Source organism: Paramormyrops kingsleyae, chromosome 5, assembly GCF_048594095.1.
Source record: "Paramormyrops kingsleyae isolate MSU_618 chromosome 5, PKINGS_0.4, whole genome shotgun sequence".
NCBI classification, from domain to species: domain Eukaryota; kingdom Metazoa; phylum Chordata; class Actinopteri; order Osteoglossiformes; family Mormyridae; genus Paramormyrops; species Paramormyrops kingsleyae.
The window spans coordinates 3,614,201-3,630,288 of record NC_132801.1 but is presented as its reverse complement, the minus strand read 5'-3'; the positions used below and the strand labels follow the sequence as shown (position 1 = coordinate 3,630,288).

The 16,088-nt window shown below is 51.5% G+C and overlaps 1 protein-coding gene across 3 annotated transcripts in view; it reads left to right on the top strand.

The window, feature by feature from the left end:
• sdk2b (sidekick cell adhesion molecule 2b) overlaps positions 1-16,088 on the top strand; it is a 160,414-nt gene that overhangs the window by 85,830 nt on the left and 58,496 nt on the right. For all 3 annotated transcript variants that reach the window (XM_023816981.2, XM_023816980.2, XM_023816982.2), the window contains exon 2: positions 12,051-12,210. In XM_023816981.2, the coding sequence (XP_023672749.2) occupies positions 12,051-12,210 (160 nt within the window). The remainder of the gene's footprint in view (positions 1-12,050; positions 12,211-16,088) is intronic.

Sequence of the window (16,088 nt, the reverse complement as noted above, 5' to 3'; positions counted from 1 at the left end):
GGTGGATGGTGTGACTGTGACCCGCTTGCAGCCAGCGGGGTGGATGGTGTGACTGTGACCCGCTTGCAGCCAGCGGGGTGGATGGTGTGACTGTGACCCGCTTGCAGCCAGCGGGGTGGATGGTGTGACTGTGACCCGCTTGCAGCCAGCGGGGTGGATGGCCTCGCACCGTACCGTGTTTTTGCATTATTTAGCCCAGTGGTTTGCCGGCTTCGACGTCTCACTGCAGCCTGAGGCGACAGACTTGGCCACGCCCCCCATACACTGACGGGCCCAATGCATAGGTGTGTTTGTCACACGTCATTGCGGAGCGGCCACCTCAACACTGTGGGGTATTTATCTCGCTTTAGACTGTAACATGCTGATAACTGTCTGTGCCTCACTAACCCGGCGCCATCTGCAGGCTAAGAGGTGGAGGTGCAGGCCTGTGACACTAACAGCTACAGCACCCTCAAACCCCCCACCCGCCCCCCACCTCGTTAACTGGCTGTTAGAGACTCTGATGCAGATGGAAGTTTCAGAAATTAGCGCAGACGTGGGTGACCTTCTGGGGCCTGAGTGTGGTGCACTTTTGGCAGATTATCGGCGGGCCGGGGCGTCTGCAGACCCCCTTCTTACGGGTCGTTTCCTGGCCGTCACACGCCAGGCATGACTGGCAGAAGCTCTACAGGCAGGGGGAACCAGACCCCGACACGTCATCTGTCCCAGCTGAGAATTCCCCACGCAGACATGTCCGCGCCGGTCGTGGCAGAGACCCCCCCCTTTAATTACATGCTTCTTCTCCAAACGGTGAGGTAATTAGATCTGGCCCTTTCTCCAAGACGCAGCATTTATTAAACATCTGCTCAGATCCTGATCTCCAGCTGAGTCCCAGTTAATGGGCAGGTGGAAGCAGGGTGGGGGGGCACTTGTTTCAGGGCTGAGGACACTCTGGGACAGCCTCTCCAATCCCCCCTCCCCCCACTCTTCCTATCCACATCTCCCAGGGACTTGTGGTTCAAATTTTTTAAGTGGCATCTAGGTGGGTGGTAACCATGGTAACCAATCTAATGGCAATTCTTGTGGGGGGGGGGGGGGCGCAAAATAAAACATGGCCTAGGCTTTGGAGTAATTATCAGTGATGGCTCTAATGGGCTCCATGAGTGGGGATGGAGGCAGATAGGAGGGGTTTGCTGAGGAGAGACTGTGTGTTCATAAGTCAAGGCCCAGAGGTCAGGGGTCAAAAGGGGGTGCAGATGGCCATCTGATCTATAATCAGTGTCAGAGGCTTGCTCTGTGCAATGGGGAAAAGGGACTAAAAGGGAGAGTAAAGGATGACACATTAACGGGAAAGTCGGGGGCGGGCGGGGGGGGGCGGGGACTGTTAACAGGTGACCTTACTCTGTGCGTTTCTACCAGCGGATTATCTCTGGGCTGATGGATGGATGCGGGGGAAGGGATTCCTTAATGGCTCTCTTAGCTGCTCACTTAAGGGGCGTGGGCTCTCACACAGACCCCTCGCTGACATCAGTGAGTGCCGTTCTCCGGTGCCGTCTGCGTTTCTGCAGCAGCCGGCGACAGTCGACCACAGGCACAGGACCGACGGCGCTCAGGGGTGGAGGGTCACCACACAGAGCCAGCTAACCGGTGACACTCCCCCCTCGTACCGCTGGCATCTACAAAAGTGGTACCTGGTAAAAAATGACAGGTAACGTCACATTAGGCTAAGAGAAGCTCCTCCCTCCCCCAGACGGTGGGGTTTGGGACCCAGTGAGAGCCTCTATGCCCCCCCGTCAGAGGTGCCAGATTAGAGAGGAGCTCGCCACACGGGCGTCGCTCCTGTAGGACCTGGAGGGAACGGGAGGCGCTGGCCAAACCCCCGGCTCTCTCGTTAAGTGCTCCGGTCCTCGGCTGCTGCTGCCACTTTCCCAGCCTTAGGCTGTCCCCTCCGGGCCTGGAATCCTGACTAACTGCCTCCACCTCCACAGAACTGGTTCTCCGGTTCCCTCCACACACCGGCCGCTGCTTCTCCTCCGGCAGCAGAGCAAGGGCACCGTCTCTCTGGTGAGCTTTCCGGAACGTTCCATTTTCGCACCTTCCGGTGAGGTGTGGTCCGGGAATTTTTAAGCTCGTGGCCGCACACCAGCAGTAAACAACAGGAAAACTGAGTCCCCCCCCCCACCCCAAAGACCAAAAATTTATTCCACACAGGGGCCACAGACCCTGAATGCTTGTTACTTATTTACAAACCTGTAATTAAACAGTTAGACACCTGAAACTGCATCTATTTCAAGAGTGGGCACTGAATAATGAATGAAAATTGCAGGACTCTTTAAACGGAGGTAAAACACAACCTTGCAGTAGTTTGACAGGGAAGTGACTGCTCACAGGGATTCTGGTGAATTCCCCAGGAGAAAGACCTAAAATGACTGTCCCTGCCACCCCCCCCCCCCCACCCCCAGAGCTCGGTAATCCTGTCCTTAGTAACATCATCCCCTAAGCAGACGTCCGAATGTCGAGCTGCGCTCATGGCTTACAGCTTAACGACTTTGCTGCTTGCTGTGGCTGGTAAGCATTTCCGCACCAATAGGCAGGACAAAAATTCAATCTCAGGGCCGCCATCACAAAGCACAGCGTTATGAAAATGTGTAACTTAGCTGTACACATGTTTTGGTTTGGAAAAAAAGCTTAAAACAATGAACGGGGGGAATTGCTGTGCAATGTTCACTGCATCGAAAATACCAATTAATGTCTCATTTCCTGTGCGGGTGCCACTGCTCTATCAGGGTTTCTGGACAGTTCTTTTATCAGCGCTGGCCCGTTCTCGTCGTGATAACAGGCACCCCCATACCCCACTGGTCACATTGTAGCTGTTCCCAGTAGCTGGAAGGTTCTGGGCTCTGTTCGTGACTTTGAACTTTCTTCAGAATTTTCAGCTCCTTAGAGCAGCAGCTGATTAAATCACCGCGGATCTGGCTGTTAGGAAAACGCCGTCTGAGCCACATCCATCGCCACGGCGCCCGTTTCCCTTAAATCAAATCCCCACCACAATGAAATGAGCAAATCTTTTAAATCAGCGGCCAATTTAAGAAGCCGGCGGTCGCTTAAGGCACCTGCCTCGACGTAAGCTGGCTGGGTAAACCATTCTAAAGGTCTAACGACGTGCCGCCGGGATCTGAGACCGCATCATGGGGTGCTTCCCTGGTCTCCAGCCCCCCTCCCCTCCTGGGGGTGCAGAAAAACTCCCCTCCTCCTTTTTTCAGCATTATCGCCTTTGCTTAGTGTAGCACAATAACAAACAGAACCTGAATTAAGACCTCATTAAAAAGGAATTAGGGATGTTGCCGACCCTCCTTATTCCCCCCTTGCCCCCCCAGCTCTCTCCCTTGCTACCCCCGCCTCTGCACACCCCCATTCTCCAGCGAGGCACAGTCATTTGACCCAGGCGCCATAGGATTCTGGTCCCGAATGCAGGAAGAGGGTCTCTGGTGTATGGATTTCTGAGCCAGGAGTCGCGGGGCTTAGCGCCACAGTTTGGAACCAGCCCCCTCCATCCTGTGACTCCCGGGGGGAGGGGGGGGGGATTTATTCTTCACAGCGGCAGAGACCCCTGAGACCTGCAGGACCTCGATTCAGGGCTTGGGGCTCAAGTGAAAAGGGATAATCTCTGGAACGGGGATGTTTGGTTAATTTGAGATTTTCGGGGCAGCGGCCGCCTGTGTGTGTGTGTGTGTGTGTGTGCGTGTGTGTGTGTGTGTGTGGACAGAAGGCCAAGAGAGAGCGCCGTTTCATTGATGTCCCCCAGCCACATAGTCGACAGTGTTTGGTTCAGCACTGGTCAATCATCAGCAATCAGAGAGAGTCAATGATTTTTATTGTCCATCAAAAACACCCCATCCAATCCCATCATCCCCTGTTCCTGTAGGCAGAGAGCTATACGAAAGAAGCTGCGGCGTAGAAGCCCCGCCCCTTAACACCTTCTCAGAGTGTCACGGGAAAAGGCACTCACTTTATTTACAGGAGATATGCAGCAAGGGGAAGTGTGTGTGTGTGTGTGTGGGGGGGGGGGGGGGGGATTTAAAATTAGCATTGTTACCCAGAGCCGCTTTCACCTCACTCACCCCCACACTACACCAATTCTCAGTCCCCACGTTTAGTCATTCAGGGAACGTTGTGTTGGCATCTGCCGCTCTCTCATCGAGGTCGTCGCTTCGCTACACGGACCGGCACCCTGGCACTTCTAAGAGGAATATCGACAGTTGGGTCCCCAGTGAAGCCTGCAGGATACTGCCGCAGGGTGCGATGGCGGCGAGGCCGACAGAGGGAGGGGTGGGACAGCACCCGTGACCTACATCCACAGCCCTCGGGAGACCGGTTGCACGTCTGTGATCGTGTCAGTGAGAGCTGGCGTCAGGGTCCTGAGCTGGTTTAAGGCGGTTCAGATGGAAACTTTGGCGGTGAAATGTGAGCAGCAGCAGTGTTTACCACCTCTCAAGGAGGAATGTGAGGGATGTGAGGGATGGTGAGGGATGGGATGGTGAGGGCTGGTGAGGGATGGAATGGTGAGGGGTGGTGATGGATGGTGAGGGATGGGATGGTGAGGGCTGGTGAGGGATGGATGGTGAGGGATGGTGAGGGATGGAATGGTGAGGGATGGATGGTGAGGGATGGAATGATGAGGGCTGGTGAGGGATGGTGAGGGATGGAATGGTGAGGGATGGAATGGTGAGGGATGGATGGTGAGGGATGGTGAGGGATGGAATGGTGAGGGCTGGTGAGGGATGGAATGGTGAAGGATGGTGAGGGATGGCCCGCATTTCTCATCCGGTTTTGAAACCTGTGTTTCCCACAGCAGGGAACCTGCTGGGCAACGATGGCCTTTATCTTGGATCTAGCGTGACATACAGGCCGGTGACCCTTCTGAGCTCAGCAGGTGTGTAATTTACAGTGTCAGAAAAGTGGATTGTATGGACACGGTGTGAGGAGGGGCACACTGAGACGAGGCGGAGAGAGGGGGCTGAGAGCCCACAGCGGGTGTCCCTGTCAGATGGCACTGGGATCCCTGTTCCCAGCACCGTGGTGGCAGCCGTGGCCATGGAGTCCTGTGTCCAGGCCCCCCACCCCAGCGCCAACGTCTTAGTTTGGAAGGATCCTCAGCACAGCACAGGGTCCCTCTGATGGCATAATTCCGCTGTATCATTGAGGGAGGGGGCTTAACTGCATGTGAGCAGTGGTACCCAAAACCCCTGGAGTCCTTTGTCCCTTCATACAAAGCCCAGAGCAGCAGGGCTGAGATGAGTAGCTGTGGAGGCTTTTCAGCAGAGGGATCTGTGTTCCTAAGTAGATTAGTTATGCCTGATTGGTGATGTCCCTCCTAGGACAGACTGTACTTCTCGCCCTTTCTGAATCAGCGCTTCTCACCGTTGACCTCTAGTCAGCTTCTGAGTGACATTCCCCACCAGGATGCAGAGCCCAATCGTTTAACCATCATTCTCCTTCCTCTTGTATTCCCTCTTAATCCATCTTAGTCTATCTCCTGCTCTCTTTCTTCTTCTTCCTCCCTCTCTCCTTCTCTTTCTTTATCTTCCTCCCTCTCTTTCTCCATCTCTCCTTATCTTTCTCAAAGTCATCAAAATGGTAGAGAAATTCTGGAGAAATTGGATTATCTTTCTTTCTTTCCTTCTGTCTCTTACTTCCTCTTTCTCTTACTTTATCCATGTTTCTCCCCCTTTCTCTCTTACTCCCTCTCTTTTTCTCCACCTCGCCTTCTGGTACTCCCTCTATCTCTCTGCCCTTCCAAGCCTCCCTCTTTCTCCTTCTTACTCCCTTTCTTTGTCCCTCCTCCTCTCTGTTTCCCCATCACCCTCTTTCTCTGTCTCTCCCTCTCATTCTCCCTCTTCTGCCTTTCTGCTTCTCTACCTCTCTTTTACTCTTCCTCTCTCTATCACCCTGTCAGACTCTTGCATCACTTTTCAGCTGGAGTCAGCTGAGCCTGGGGACAAAATTTATTCTTCCTGACTGGTTTTCAAATAAGCCGCTTCCACACAGTGTGAGTGTGTAGTGTAGCATGAGTGTATGTTTTTGGGCTTGTCACAGTGTCAGTTTGACTGTGTGTGTGTGTATGCATGTGTCCCTGGTCCTTCTTCAAATGAAATATTCATAGCATAACTTGGAGCTGGCAGCCCAGGGCACTAAAGGAGAGCTCTGTGTGCATCTAGCAGGCCTTTGACGTTAGGCTCTGTGTGCATCTAGCAGGCCTTTGACGTTAGGCTCTGTGTGCGTCTAGCAGGCCTTTGACGTTAGGCTCTGTGTGCATCTAGCAGGCCTTTGACGTTAGGCTCTGTGCGCGTCTAGCTGGCCTTTGACGTTAGGCTCTGTGCGCGTCTAGCAGGCCTTTGACGTTAGGCTCTGTGAGCGTCTAGCTGGCCTTTGACGTTAGGCTCTGTGCGCGTCTAGCAGGCCTTTGACGTTAGGCTCTGTGAGCGTCTAGCTGGCCTTTGACGTTAGGCTCTGTGAGCGTCTAGCTGGCCTTTGACGTTAGGCTCTGTGAGCGTCTAGCAGGCCTTTGACGTTAGGCTCTGTGCGCGTCTAGCTGGCCTTTGACGTTAGGCTCTGTGCGCGTCTAGCTGGCCTTTGACGTTAGGCTCTGTGCGCGTCTAGCTGGCCTTTGACGTTAGGCTCTGTGCGCGTCTAGCTGGCCTTTGACGTTAGGCTCTGTGCGCGTCTAGCTGGCCTTTGACGTTAGGCTCTGTGCGTGTCTAGCAGGCCTTTGACGTTAGGCTCTGTGAGCGTCTAGCTGGCCTTTGACGTTAGGCTCTGTGAGCGTCTAGCTGGCCTTTGACGTTAGGCTCTGTGCGCGTCTAGCAGGCCTTTGACGTTAGGCTCTGTGAGCGTCTAGCTGGCCTTTGACGTTAGGCTCTGTGAGCGTCTAGCTGGCCTTTGACGTTAGGCTCTGTGAGCGTCTAGCTGGCCTTTGACGTTAGGCTCTGTGCGCGTCTAGCAGGCCTTTGACGTTAGGCTCTGTGTGCGTCTAGCTGGCCTTTGACGTTAGGCTCTGTGCGTGTCTAGCAGGCCTTTGACGTTAGGCTCTGTGCACGTCTAGCAGGCCTTTGACGTTAGGCTCTGTGCGCGTCTAGCAGGCCTTTGACGTTAGGCTCTGTGCGTGTCTAGCAGGCCTTTGACGTTAGGCTCTGTGAGCGTCTAGCTGGCCTTTGACGTTAGGCTCTGTGAGCGTCTAGCTGGCCTTTGACGTTAGGCTCTGTGAGCGTCTAGCTGGCCTTTGACGTTAGGCTCTGTGAGCGTCTAGCTGGCCTTTGACGTTAGGCTCTGTGTGCGTCTAGCTGGCCTTTGACGTTAGGCTCTGTGCGCGTCTAGCAGGCCTTTGACGTTAGGCTCTGTGCGCGTCTAGCAGGCCTTTGACGTTAGGCTCTGTGCGCGTCTAGCAGGCCTTTGACGTTAGGTTCTGTGTGCGTCTAGCTGGCCTTTGACGTTAGGCTCTGTGCGCGTCTAGCAGGCCTTTGACGTTAGGCTCTGTGCGCGTCTAGCAGGCCTTTGACGTTAGGCTCTGTGCGCGTCTAGCAGGCCTTTGACGTTAGGTTCTGTGCGCGTCTAGCAGGCCTTTGACGTTAGGCTCTGTGCGTGTCTAGCAGGCCTTTGACGTTAGGCTCTGTGCGTGTCTAGCAGGCCTTTGACGTTAGGCTCTGTGCGCGTCTAGCAGGCCTTTGACGTTAGGCTCTGTGCGCGTCTAGCAGGCCTTTGACGTTAGGCTCTGTGCGCGTCTAGCAGGCCTTTGACGTTAGGCTCTGTGCGCGTCTAGCAGGCCTTTGACGTTAGGCTCTGTGCGCGTCTAGCAGGCCTTTGACGTTAGGTTCTGTGCGTGTCTAGCAGGCCTTTGACGTTAGGTTCTGTGCGTGTCTAGCAGGCCTTTGACGTTAGGCTCTGTGTGCGTCTAGCGAGCCTTTGATGTTAGGCTCTGTATAAGACTAGCTGGCCTTTGACGTTAGATTCTGTATAAGACTAGCTGGCCTTTGACGTTAGATTCTGTATAAGACTAGCTGGCCTTTGACATTATACTCTGCGTGCGGCTAGCTGGCCTTTGATATTACACTCTGTGTGCGGCTAACTGGCCTTTGACGTTTGTGTGCGGCTAATTGGCCTTTGATATTAGACTGTATGGCTAACTGGCCTTTGATGGTAACGTCTGTGTGCGGCTAGCTGGCCTTTGATATTAGACTGTATGGCTAACTGGCCTTTGATATTAGACGCTATGTATGGCTAGCTAGACTGCTGGGGCAGGCACTTTTTGCAGCTAGCTGAGCTCCTGGAGGCATGCTCAGGACAGAGGATGGGTAGAGGATGATATCTTTAGACAGCTTTGAGACTCTTGGGCACTGCCATGTCGGCATGGCAGGGAGGAGGGGAGAGTGACAGTGGAGACAATCCTCTGTGGCGGTGTGAGACATTTCATGATGTATACAGACACGCCTGCTGGCCAATGGAGGGTCTCATTCCATTGCAGAACCTCCAGTAAGCAGGAGGCTGCCATGGTGGAGGGACACTGTCTTCAGATGGAGACGTGCTGCCATCGGTATGGGAGTAAATGCTTTGGTGTGGGAATGAACGTTGTACTGTGTTTGTTTTTGTGACAACTGCTGCTGGTCAGATAATTTTGTTGTCGGACAGTTTCTTTCATACAGGAGTGGATGTTTTGTTGTGGAGATTGTTAAGGGAGAGATCATTTCGTTGTGGGACAATCGCTTTGACTTTGGTAGTGACTATTTTGGTGTGGGGGTGTTTGTTTTATTGTGGGCTGGCCAACCCACAGTATACAACAGATTTCATTCTATTTGAGCTTCTAATTAATTACCCCTGATTGAACTGCTGTTAGAATGAATCTGTATATTCAGACAAGCCAAGACTGAAGGTATAGATAAACACAGCCTGTAATTTTTTGTTTCAATGCTATTTCAATCATTCTTAGCCCTTGAGCAATCAAGTAAGGCCTTGATTAAAATCATTTTAATACTGATTAAGTGTTTGTTTGCATCACACAATCAAATAACGGCGTGCAAAACACAGCAGCACCGCACTGTTTGTAAAGATAAATATTTATTAATTGAAATAATGAATGTCACAAATTATTTTTCGCAAGAAGCATAACTTGAAGTCATACTTTGAAATTATGTTAGTTGATTTAATCTTTCAAAGTGGCATTCCAAAATGACATTGCGTTAGAGGTTCCATAACACATATTCTGTTTAATTTCTGAAGAATTACATAAATTATACACAACGGGTCTCCAGCACCAGGACTAAAAAAGCCCGTTAATCATGTGTATCTAAAAACTAACTGGATCACAGGAACTGAATCGTTAACACGAGCATCATGTTTGGACTTGAACCGCTCAGGCGAATGGACTTCATGGGGTGAGAAACAGTTAAAATAATGCGGGGTTTTCTTTGAGAAGCTCGGAATGGTACTTCCGGATCATGACTTACGGCTAAATATCTAAAGTAGTCCTGATTATTATACACTTATGGGATCTCGATGTTAACGGTTTCAGTGACATTTGGTGAGATTATCCAGTTAAGGTAACTGATTAAACATATCAGGTTCACATTTCTTTGATAATAATGATAAAGGTTCGAGGATAAGGGCAGGGCACCCCTGTGGTTGGGGGTCAAGTTCACACACCACACAGTAGATGACCAGGGCTCCCAATGTCCTGTTTTCCCACATGCAGGGTGTTCATGAACCAGCAATGTTCAGAGATACCTGAAATGCTTGCAAGGAGGTTCAACGCCGTGTGGTCTTGCGGACCCTGGTGTGACCCCCCCCCCCCCCCCCTAACATTTCACCATGCTATCTCTGACAAATCTTTTTCAAGCACAAACAAATCTCTCTGACCTTCATCAAGGTACGAAATGGAGTCCCTGCTAATCTTCAGGCACATAGGGTGCAGCGCGTTGGGTGCAGGGGGTTCGGTGATAAAGGGGCCAGCAGAGGGGCCCCTCTACCACCCCCCAGGGTGAAATCTCGGAATCGTAAACACCTGCCTTTTATTCAGTGGAGATAAAGTTTCTCAATAAGACCCGTGTGTGGTGCCGGGACCTGAGGGTATCATGGAGGGATGGGGATGCCTTTATTTCACAGCTTTCATTTGCGCTCAGAAGGTTGAAATGTGCCTGGTTTTCAACAGTGACACCTCACTGGACGGGTGTTCTGCGAGCATGTCTTGAGCGATCGAGGCACTAGCTCACCGAGAAGTGAGAAGTGCCTTGTAGCTGGGACACAGATTACCGATACATGAGTAAATGTTAATTAAGATGAGGCAAGAAGTCAAAGGCACACGTCACTGCAAAGGATTCATAACAATGTGACCCACTTAGCCTGTCCAGAAGCAAAACAAATGCTGAGCTTGGAGTCCAAAAGCGTGCCAGATAAAATCTTGGCTGTTGTGTTACGTGCATGTTCCTGTTCGGCTTCTGAGCAGCCCCCATTTCCCTGCCTCTCCATTCCCCGTATCCGAGTCGTCTTCCCCGCTAACACAGCGGCAGTCTGATCAGCACTGGTTGCTGTGACAGAGAATGCAGGGAGGAGCCCCTAAATGCTTGTCTCTCACCCCTTTATTCCCTGTAAATGAGAGTGTGTCTCTTTAATTATGCATCCTAACCGCGAGCCAAGCATTTGTACCTAGCTAATGTTCCCATTAATGACTGAGGAGGTGTAAACGGCTGCCTGGCTTGTGAAGTTTGAGCTACACGCATTCAAAGACTGTGGTACCATGTCTACCGAGTGTGGGGAGGGGGCACCCAGTGGGGCGGGGGCTGCCATTAATGCTCTGATCACTACTTTAGACACACCTGCCATGGGAGAAGTGAGCCCACAACTTCACTGGGACTGGACACTGACTCCTGCTCATGTTCAAACTAACAGCGTTTCTGTTACCTTGTCCTCTTGGCTAATCTTCTCTGTGTCCAGTTCCTCTCCCCCTCCCCCCTTATCTTTATCTCTCTATCTTGCATAAAAAGCACGACTCAAATCACTGGAGAAAAATTAGCTTTGCCCATCTAATCGAATCCCCACGCTCTGCTCAGATCTTCCATGTTTTCATGAACTTGCCCCAAACTTCCCCTTGGTGACTGATGTTTACCGACGGTCCATGAACGGAGGCTCACGGCCCCCTGCCAGCTTCACTGTCCCCGTCTTTCCCCTTTCACTGAAAAACGCGGCGAGGCCGGCGTGACATTGGCACGTTCGTGTGGCTGCTCCGTGTTTGTCAGGCCGCGAAATTGTCTGCTGCAATGTGGCAAATGGAAAATGAGAGAGTGACTGCGGTGCATGCTGGAGAGGTCGGAGGAGTCCACACGCATGTCACAAGGCATTATAAACCGCCAAGACACTGAGATATAAGAGACAATTTACCCAGAGGCGCTGATCCTCTCGCTCCATAACTTCTCATTCCAACACAGACCTTTGTAGAAACAAGCGATCCATTGAGTTCTTAAGGAATCCTTTTGATCTGCTCTTCCCTGTGTCTCGGGATTTCAACAGGATCACTTTATCAAATTGGTTTTCTTGCCACAGCCCAATTCTATATATAGACAGAAGAAAACACAATGTCACCTTTAGGAAGATTTCCCTTCTCCAGTACCAGTCTGCAATGAAAGGATCTTTCAACTCGACTCACTTTTTGCTAGATTTTTCAATTAGTTTATTTGTTAGTTAGACCAATCTGACTGCCATTTCCTCAACAATGTTTCCTCAGCATTTTGGGAATGTTGCATTTTGGCTTGTTTGGGGGATGGGCTAAGATGGTGGGGGGTGAGGGTTCTGTCAAAGGTGGCCTGTCAGCGCCAATGCGGTCGGGTCTTCCAAAATAGGCTTTTTGGCCTTTCGTTTTGTGACGCTACAGCAGGATTATGTGTAAGCCACCTGCAGATTTGGCTGTGCATACTTACACGGCAAGGGGATGAGGTCAAGAGGGTTGGATCAAGGAAGGTGGAAGCCCAGTTTTATCACCGCAGCAGCCTGTGCCGATCCCTCTCACGACTCCCTCCCTTTCCTCACAGATGATGTCCCGCCGTACTTCAAGACAGAGCCGGTGCGGAGTCAGCTGCACCTGGAAGGGAACCGGCTGGTGCTCACCTGCATGGCAGAAGGCAGCTGGCCGCTGGAGTTCAAGTGGATCCACAATGAGACAGAGCTGACCCGCTTCTCGCTGGAGTACAGGTGGGCCTTCCAGAATCCCCTGTTTCAGTGTGGCTCTTATCACTCTGAGCCGCTCGCAAACTCAGAGTGTCACACGAGCATTTATGTTAGCTGAAGAACTGCAGAGATAGGCTACCAACATGACCTCCATCTTTCTCTGCCTCCCCCTCTTGTAATCTTCCTCATCTTATCTGAGTCTCCTCACGCTCGGCCCCCGCCTCCCTCATGCTTTTGTGCCTAAGCCCCCGCCTAGCTGGTTTCACCAGAAATGCCGTCGCTTGGTCACATGTGAGCGCTGTGAAATAAGGCAAGATAAGGGACTTAACTGCTAACGCGAAGGTCACAGATGTTGGCAGCAATGAGCCTTCATGTCCTTGGGGCATATTTATTTACTAATTGGGGGGGGGGGGGGGGGCTTTGTTAGGAAAGCTAAAATCACTGAATCAGTTCCCCCGTGCCCGTCACACTCTGCCCTTGCCTGTAGGTGGTGCTCTGGTGAAATATCAGCAATAAAAACAAAAACATACTGATCAGAGCCCTGGATCATCATGAACTCAAACACATGAGTGAAGAAAACTGTCCTGCATTACGAGCGCTGGACACGTACTGCAAAACAAGCTGCCACCCATGTTTCATTAGGCAGTGGGCAAGTTTCATTCTTCCTCACTGTTAAACATTATTAGACAGTTTACTACTAGCTCTACTTAGAGGAGGAAGTAGTCCAGGAGAGAAACAGAAGATGCAGAAGATCCAAAACAGTGTGCAGTCTCCAACATTAATGGCGCCAGCAAGTTTATGGAAACACCTCATGAAGGAAGCAGCATAAAGGTTCCTCAGCACACTCCACAGAATGGAGAAGCAGAGAAGAATCCCTGGGATAAACTTGGCCAGCCCATCATATGGTTTCATCTCATGCACTTGTGTCTTTCCACCATCTCCAGCAGCACTCAGACCCAAAACATGTTGTCCCAAGCCGTGCATCTCCATAAACGAGGGAGCTCACACGGCTGTCGCCTAACATGCTCCGTCACGGCCCCCCCACCCCGTGGACCCGGAGTGGCGGTTCAGGCCTACGAGTGGCTGCTGTCGACGTGCCGCTTTGAAATCGTTTCGTTAGTGGTTTTGGTTTTGTGACGGTTTTGTGCTCAAGTTCACGTCGATGACTCCCGTGTTTGTCAGGTTTCGGCAGGATAAGAGGGACACTCAGGGCTCCCTAACAAGGCGGGCTATCATCGGAAGGCAGCAAAGTCAGATAATTAAAGGATGTGTGTGATGTGTGAGGGGGGGTGCTAGGATGATTCTGCCTGTCTGTTCCTGAAGGGGGGGGGGGGGGGTCGGGAATGCGGAGGGAGCTTATAAATCACCCTCCCCCTCAGGTTTTGAAAATTCACCTGCGAGACCTTGGCATCCCATTGCTATTTCCAGAACAGCAGCTGTGCATGCTCTCCCCCCCCCTGCAAGACTGTTTATCTCCCTCAGCAATCTGGAGCAAGAGCCGCTGAGACTGACGAGCCACAATGTTCTTCTGGAATCTCCAGTACCAGTGTTTTTGGTGTTTACAAGCGAGGAGCCCACTTCGTAAATGCGGTCACAGTTGCCAGATTCGTAAATGCAATCCTGCTTCACGGGCTGAGCCATGGCCACGGTGTCTGCCCCCACCCTCGGGAGCCCGTGGGGTCCGACGGGCAGCGGAGAGACGTGAAACGGCCACGGTGCTGCGGCTGAAGGGGCAGGTCGTGGTGCCTGGCTCATGCAGTCTGGGAGCTCAGAAGCTTGACAGACAGCTCTGAGGAAAATCAGCAGTTCAAGGCCTTGGAATAATCTCAAAGAGGTGCATTATGGGGCATTAAATAACCATTGATCTGTTGCTTTTAACTTTCAGGCAGAAAATGCAAAGCTCTTCCCCAGGGCACCGCTGCCTCACCCCATCTCTTCTGCTTGCCTCCCGTCCTCATCCCAGTCCAGCATCCCCACCCCCGTCACGGTTAATGACGGGACCTGACACCAACTGGCATCTGTGTAGCGCGCCAATCAATCACTGTCTGCCCCTCCCGACTGCAGGAGCCCCTGCTTCCTGTCCCCCTCAAAAGGTTAATCGTATTTATTAACCGTGCGTCGGTGAGCTGAAACTTCATAAAAGTCACTCTGAAGGGCTGATCCAAGAACGCCACCCATCCCATTCTACCCCCATTGCTCTCTCTTTTGGAGTGAGGGAAATGGCCACCACACCATAAACTAACAAAGGTCACCGCGCTGGGCATGCCCCGCGATTGTGCTCACTGCCTGCGTGTCGCCTCAGCTCCTAATTAGTCTATTAGTGTTAATAGACTTTGCACAAGGGCTAATTTAACTCACTTGGCTGGAAGTGCACCTCGACTAACCCCAGTGCTCGCCTGATACCTCATTACTGTCTGGTAATAACAGCTCCCATCGATCTGATTTTCTGTCAATTTCCTGTCCTCTCTTTTCCTCCCTCTTTCTTCTGTCCATTTTTTTTTCTCTTCCTCTACTCTTCAAACTAGTAATTTGCCATGGTTACTTCCCGCTGCTCATTGCCTTTGATGTTGAACTACTGTAATGAATCTCCCAGCTCTCCAGTTTTCATCCATCGGAGATGTATTTGTCCACATCATTAACATGCAATGCTTGATTATCGTCTGTGGGACCTAAAGGCTTGGTTGAAGAACATTAGGCCTCAGAGGGATATGCAGAGTAAGGTTTTGTGTGACCGTCTCAGAGAAAGGACTATAAAAGGCGTTCTCCAGCCTAAAGGCGTCTTCCAAGGTGCCCTAACCCTATGAAGGACATGATTTCCTGTTCTTTTGTGGCTTGATCTTTCTCTTCCTCTCCGTGTCACTCTCTCTCGTCCCTGATCCTGTCTGTCGGTATCTCTTTACCTCCTTCGCTGAATCGTACCTATCGATTGGCATCCAAGATCGATACCTTTTTAAGGCACTGAGATCGAACCTCAGATCTGATCCTCTTGCCCATCCTCCTCTCTGTCAGTGATATTCAGGCCGAGAGAGATGTTGCTTGCAGAAGTTTGTAACTTGGAGTCAGAGAGGTCATTTGCCTGTCAGTGAAATCATGGGCAGAGACGGAGCAACAAGTGGTTTATTAAAGGTTCTTTTGCGTTGTTGCCTTCAGTGTGTTCTATTCTTAAAGGAATGCGCACCTTCAATAGGTTCAGAGCAGAAGTGGGGCTGTGGTGTGAGGACTCGGCGGTTAGCATTTGTACCTCTCCCTTCCGAGGCTGCAGGGTCATATTCAGCCCCGGGTTTGTACGTATAGAGTTTGCACCTCTCCTGCTATATTCTGGTGAAAGACCTAGACTTTCACGCGTTTTCACCTCCAGCTGTTTTCCCCCAAAAACAGTGAAGGTGCAGGGCTTGAATGTGTTCCGTGTCGGCATGTATGTGGCCCTTCTAGGGTATAGCATGCCTTAGGTCCCGGGCTTTGGATCATCACAGTCCTGACTGTGTAACCCGGGCACTCAGTATGAAGACAGAACCATCTCTGGCCTGAGGGTATAGCCAGTCCATTCCTGAGATAATGGGCCTCGTCTTTAGACATGTGCTGGCTGCAAGGGGTGACTTTTTAACACCACAGAACAACTGGGCTGAGCCTTGGAGGGAGTCTCGAATTCCAGTATTTCCACCTTGGGCGCTCCTCGGACAGCAGCACTCTGCTTCTGGCCCGTTCACCAAATCACAATAAAAAAGGATGGAAATGAAAGCCAGCCCCCATGCCACGCTAAGCCTGCTAAGCAGTTTGACGGGCAAGCTGGCAAATCAAAGAGCGGGACTGTGGAAACCGATATCCAGTGGACTTTGCTACATGATCCCTATTGTTTTTTGGCTGGTCCTTGGAGGCTGTTTAATGGGAACAGTTGTGATATT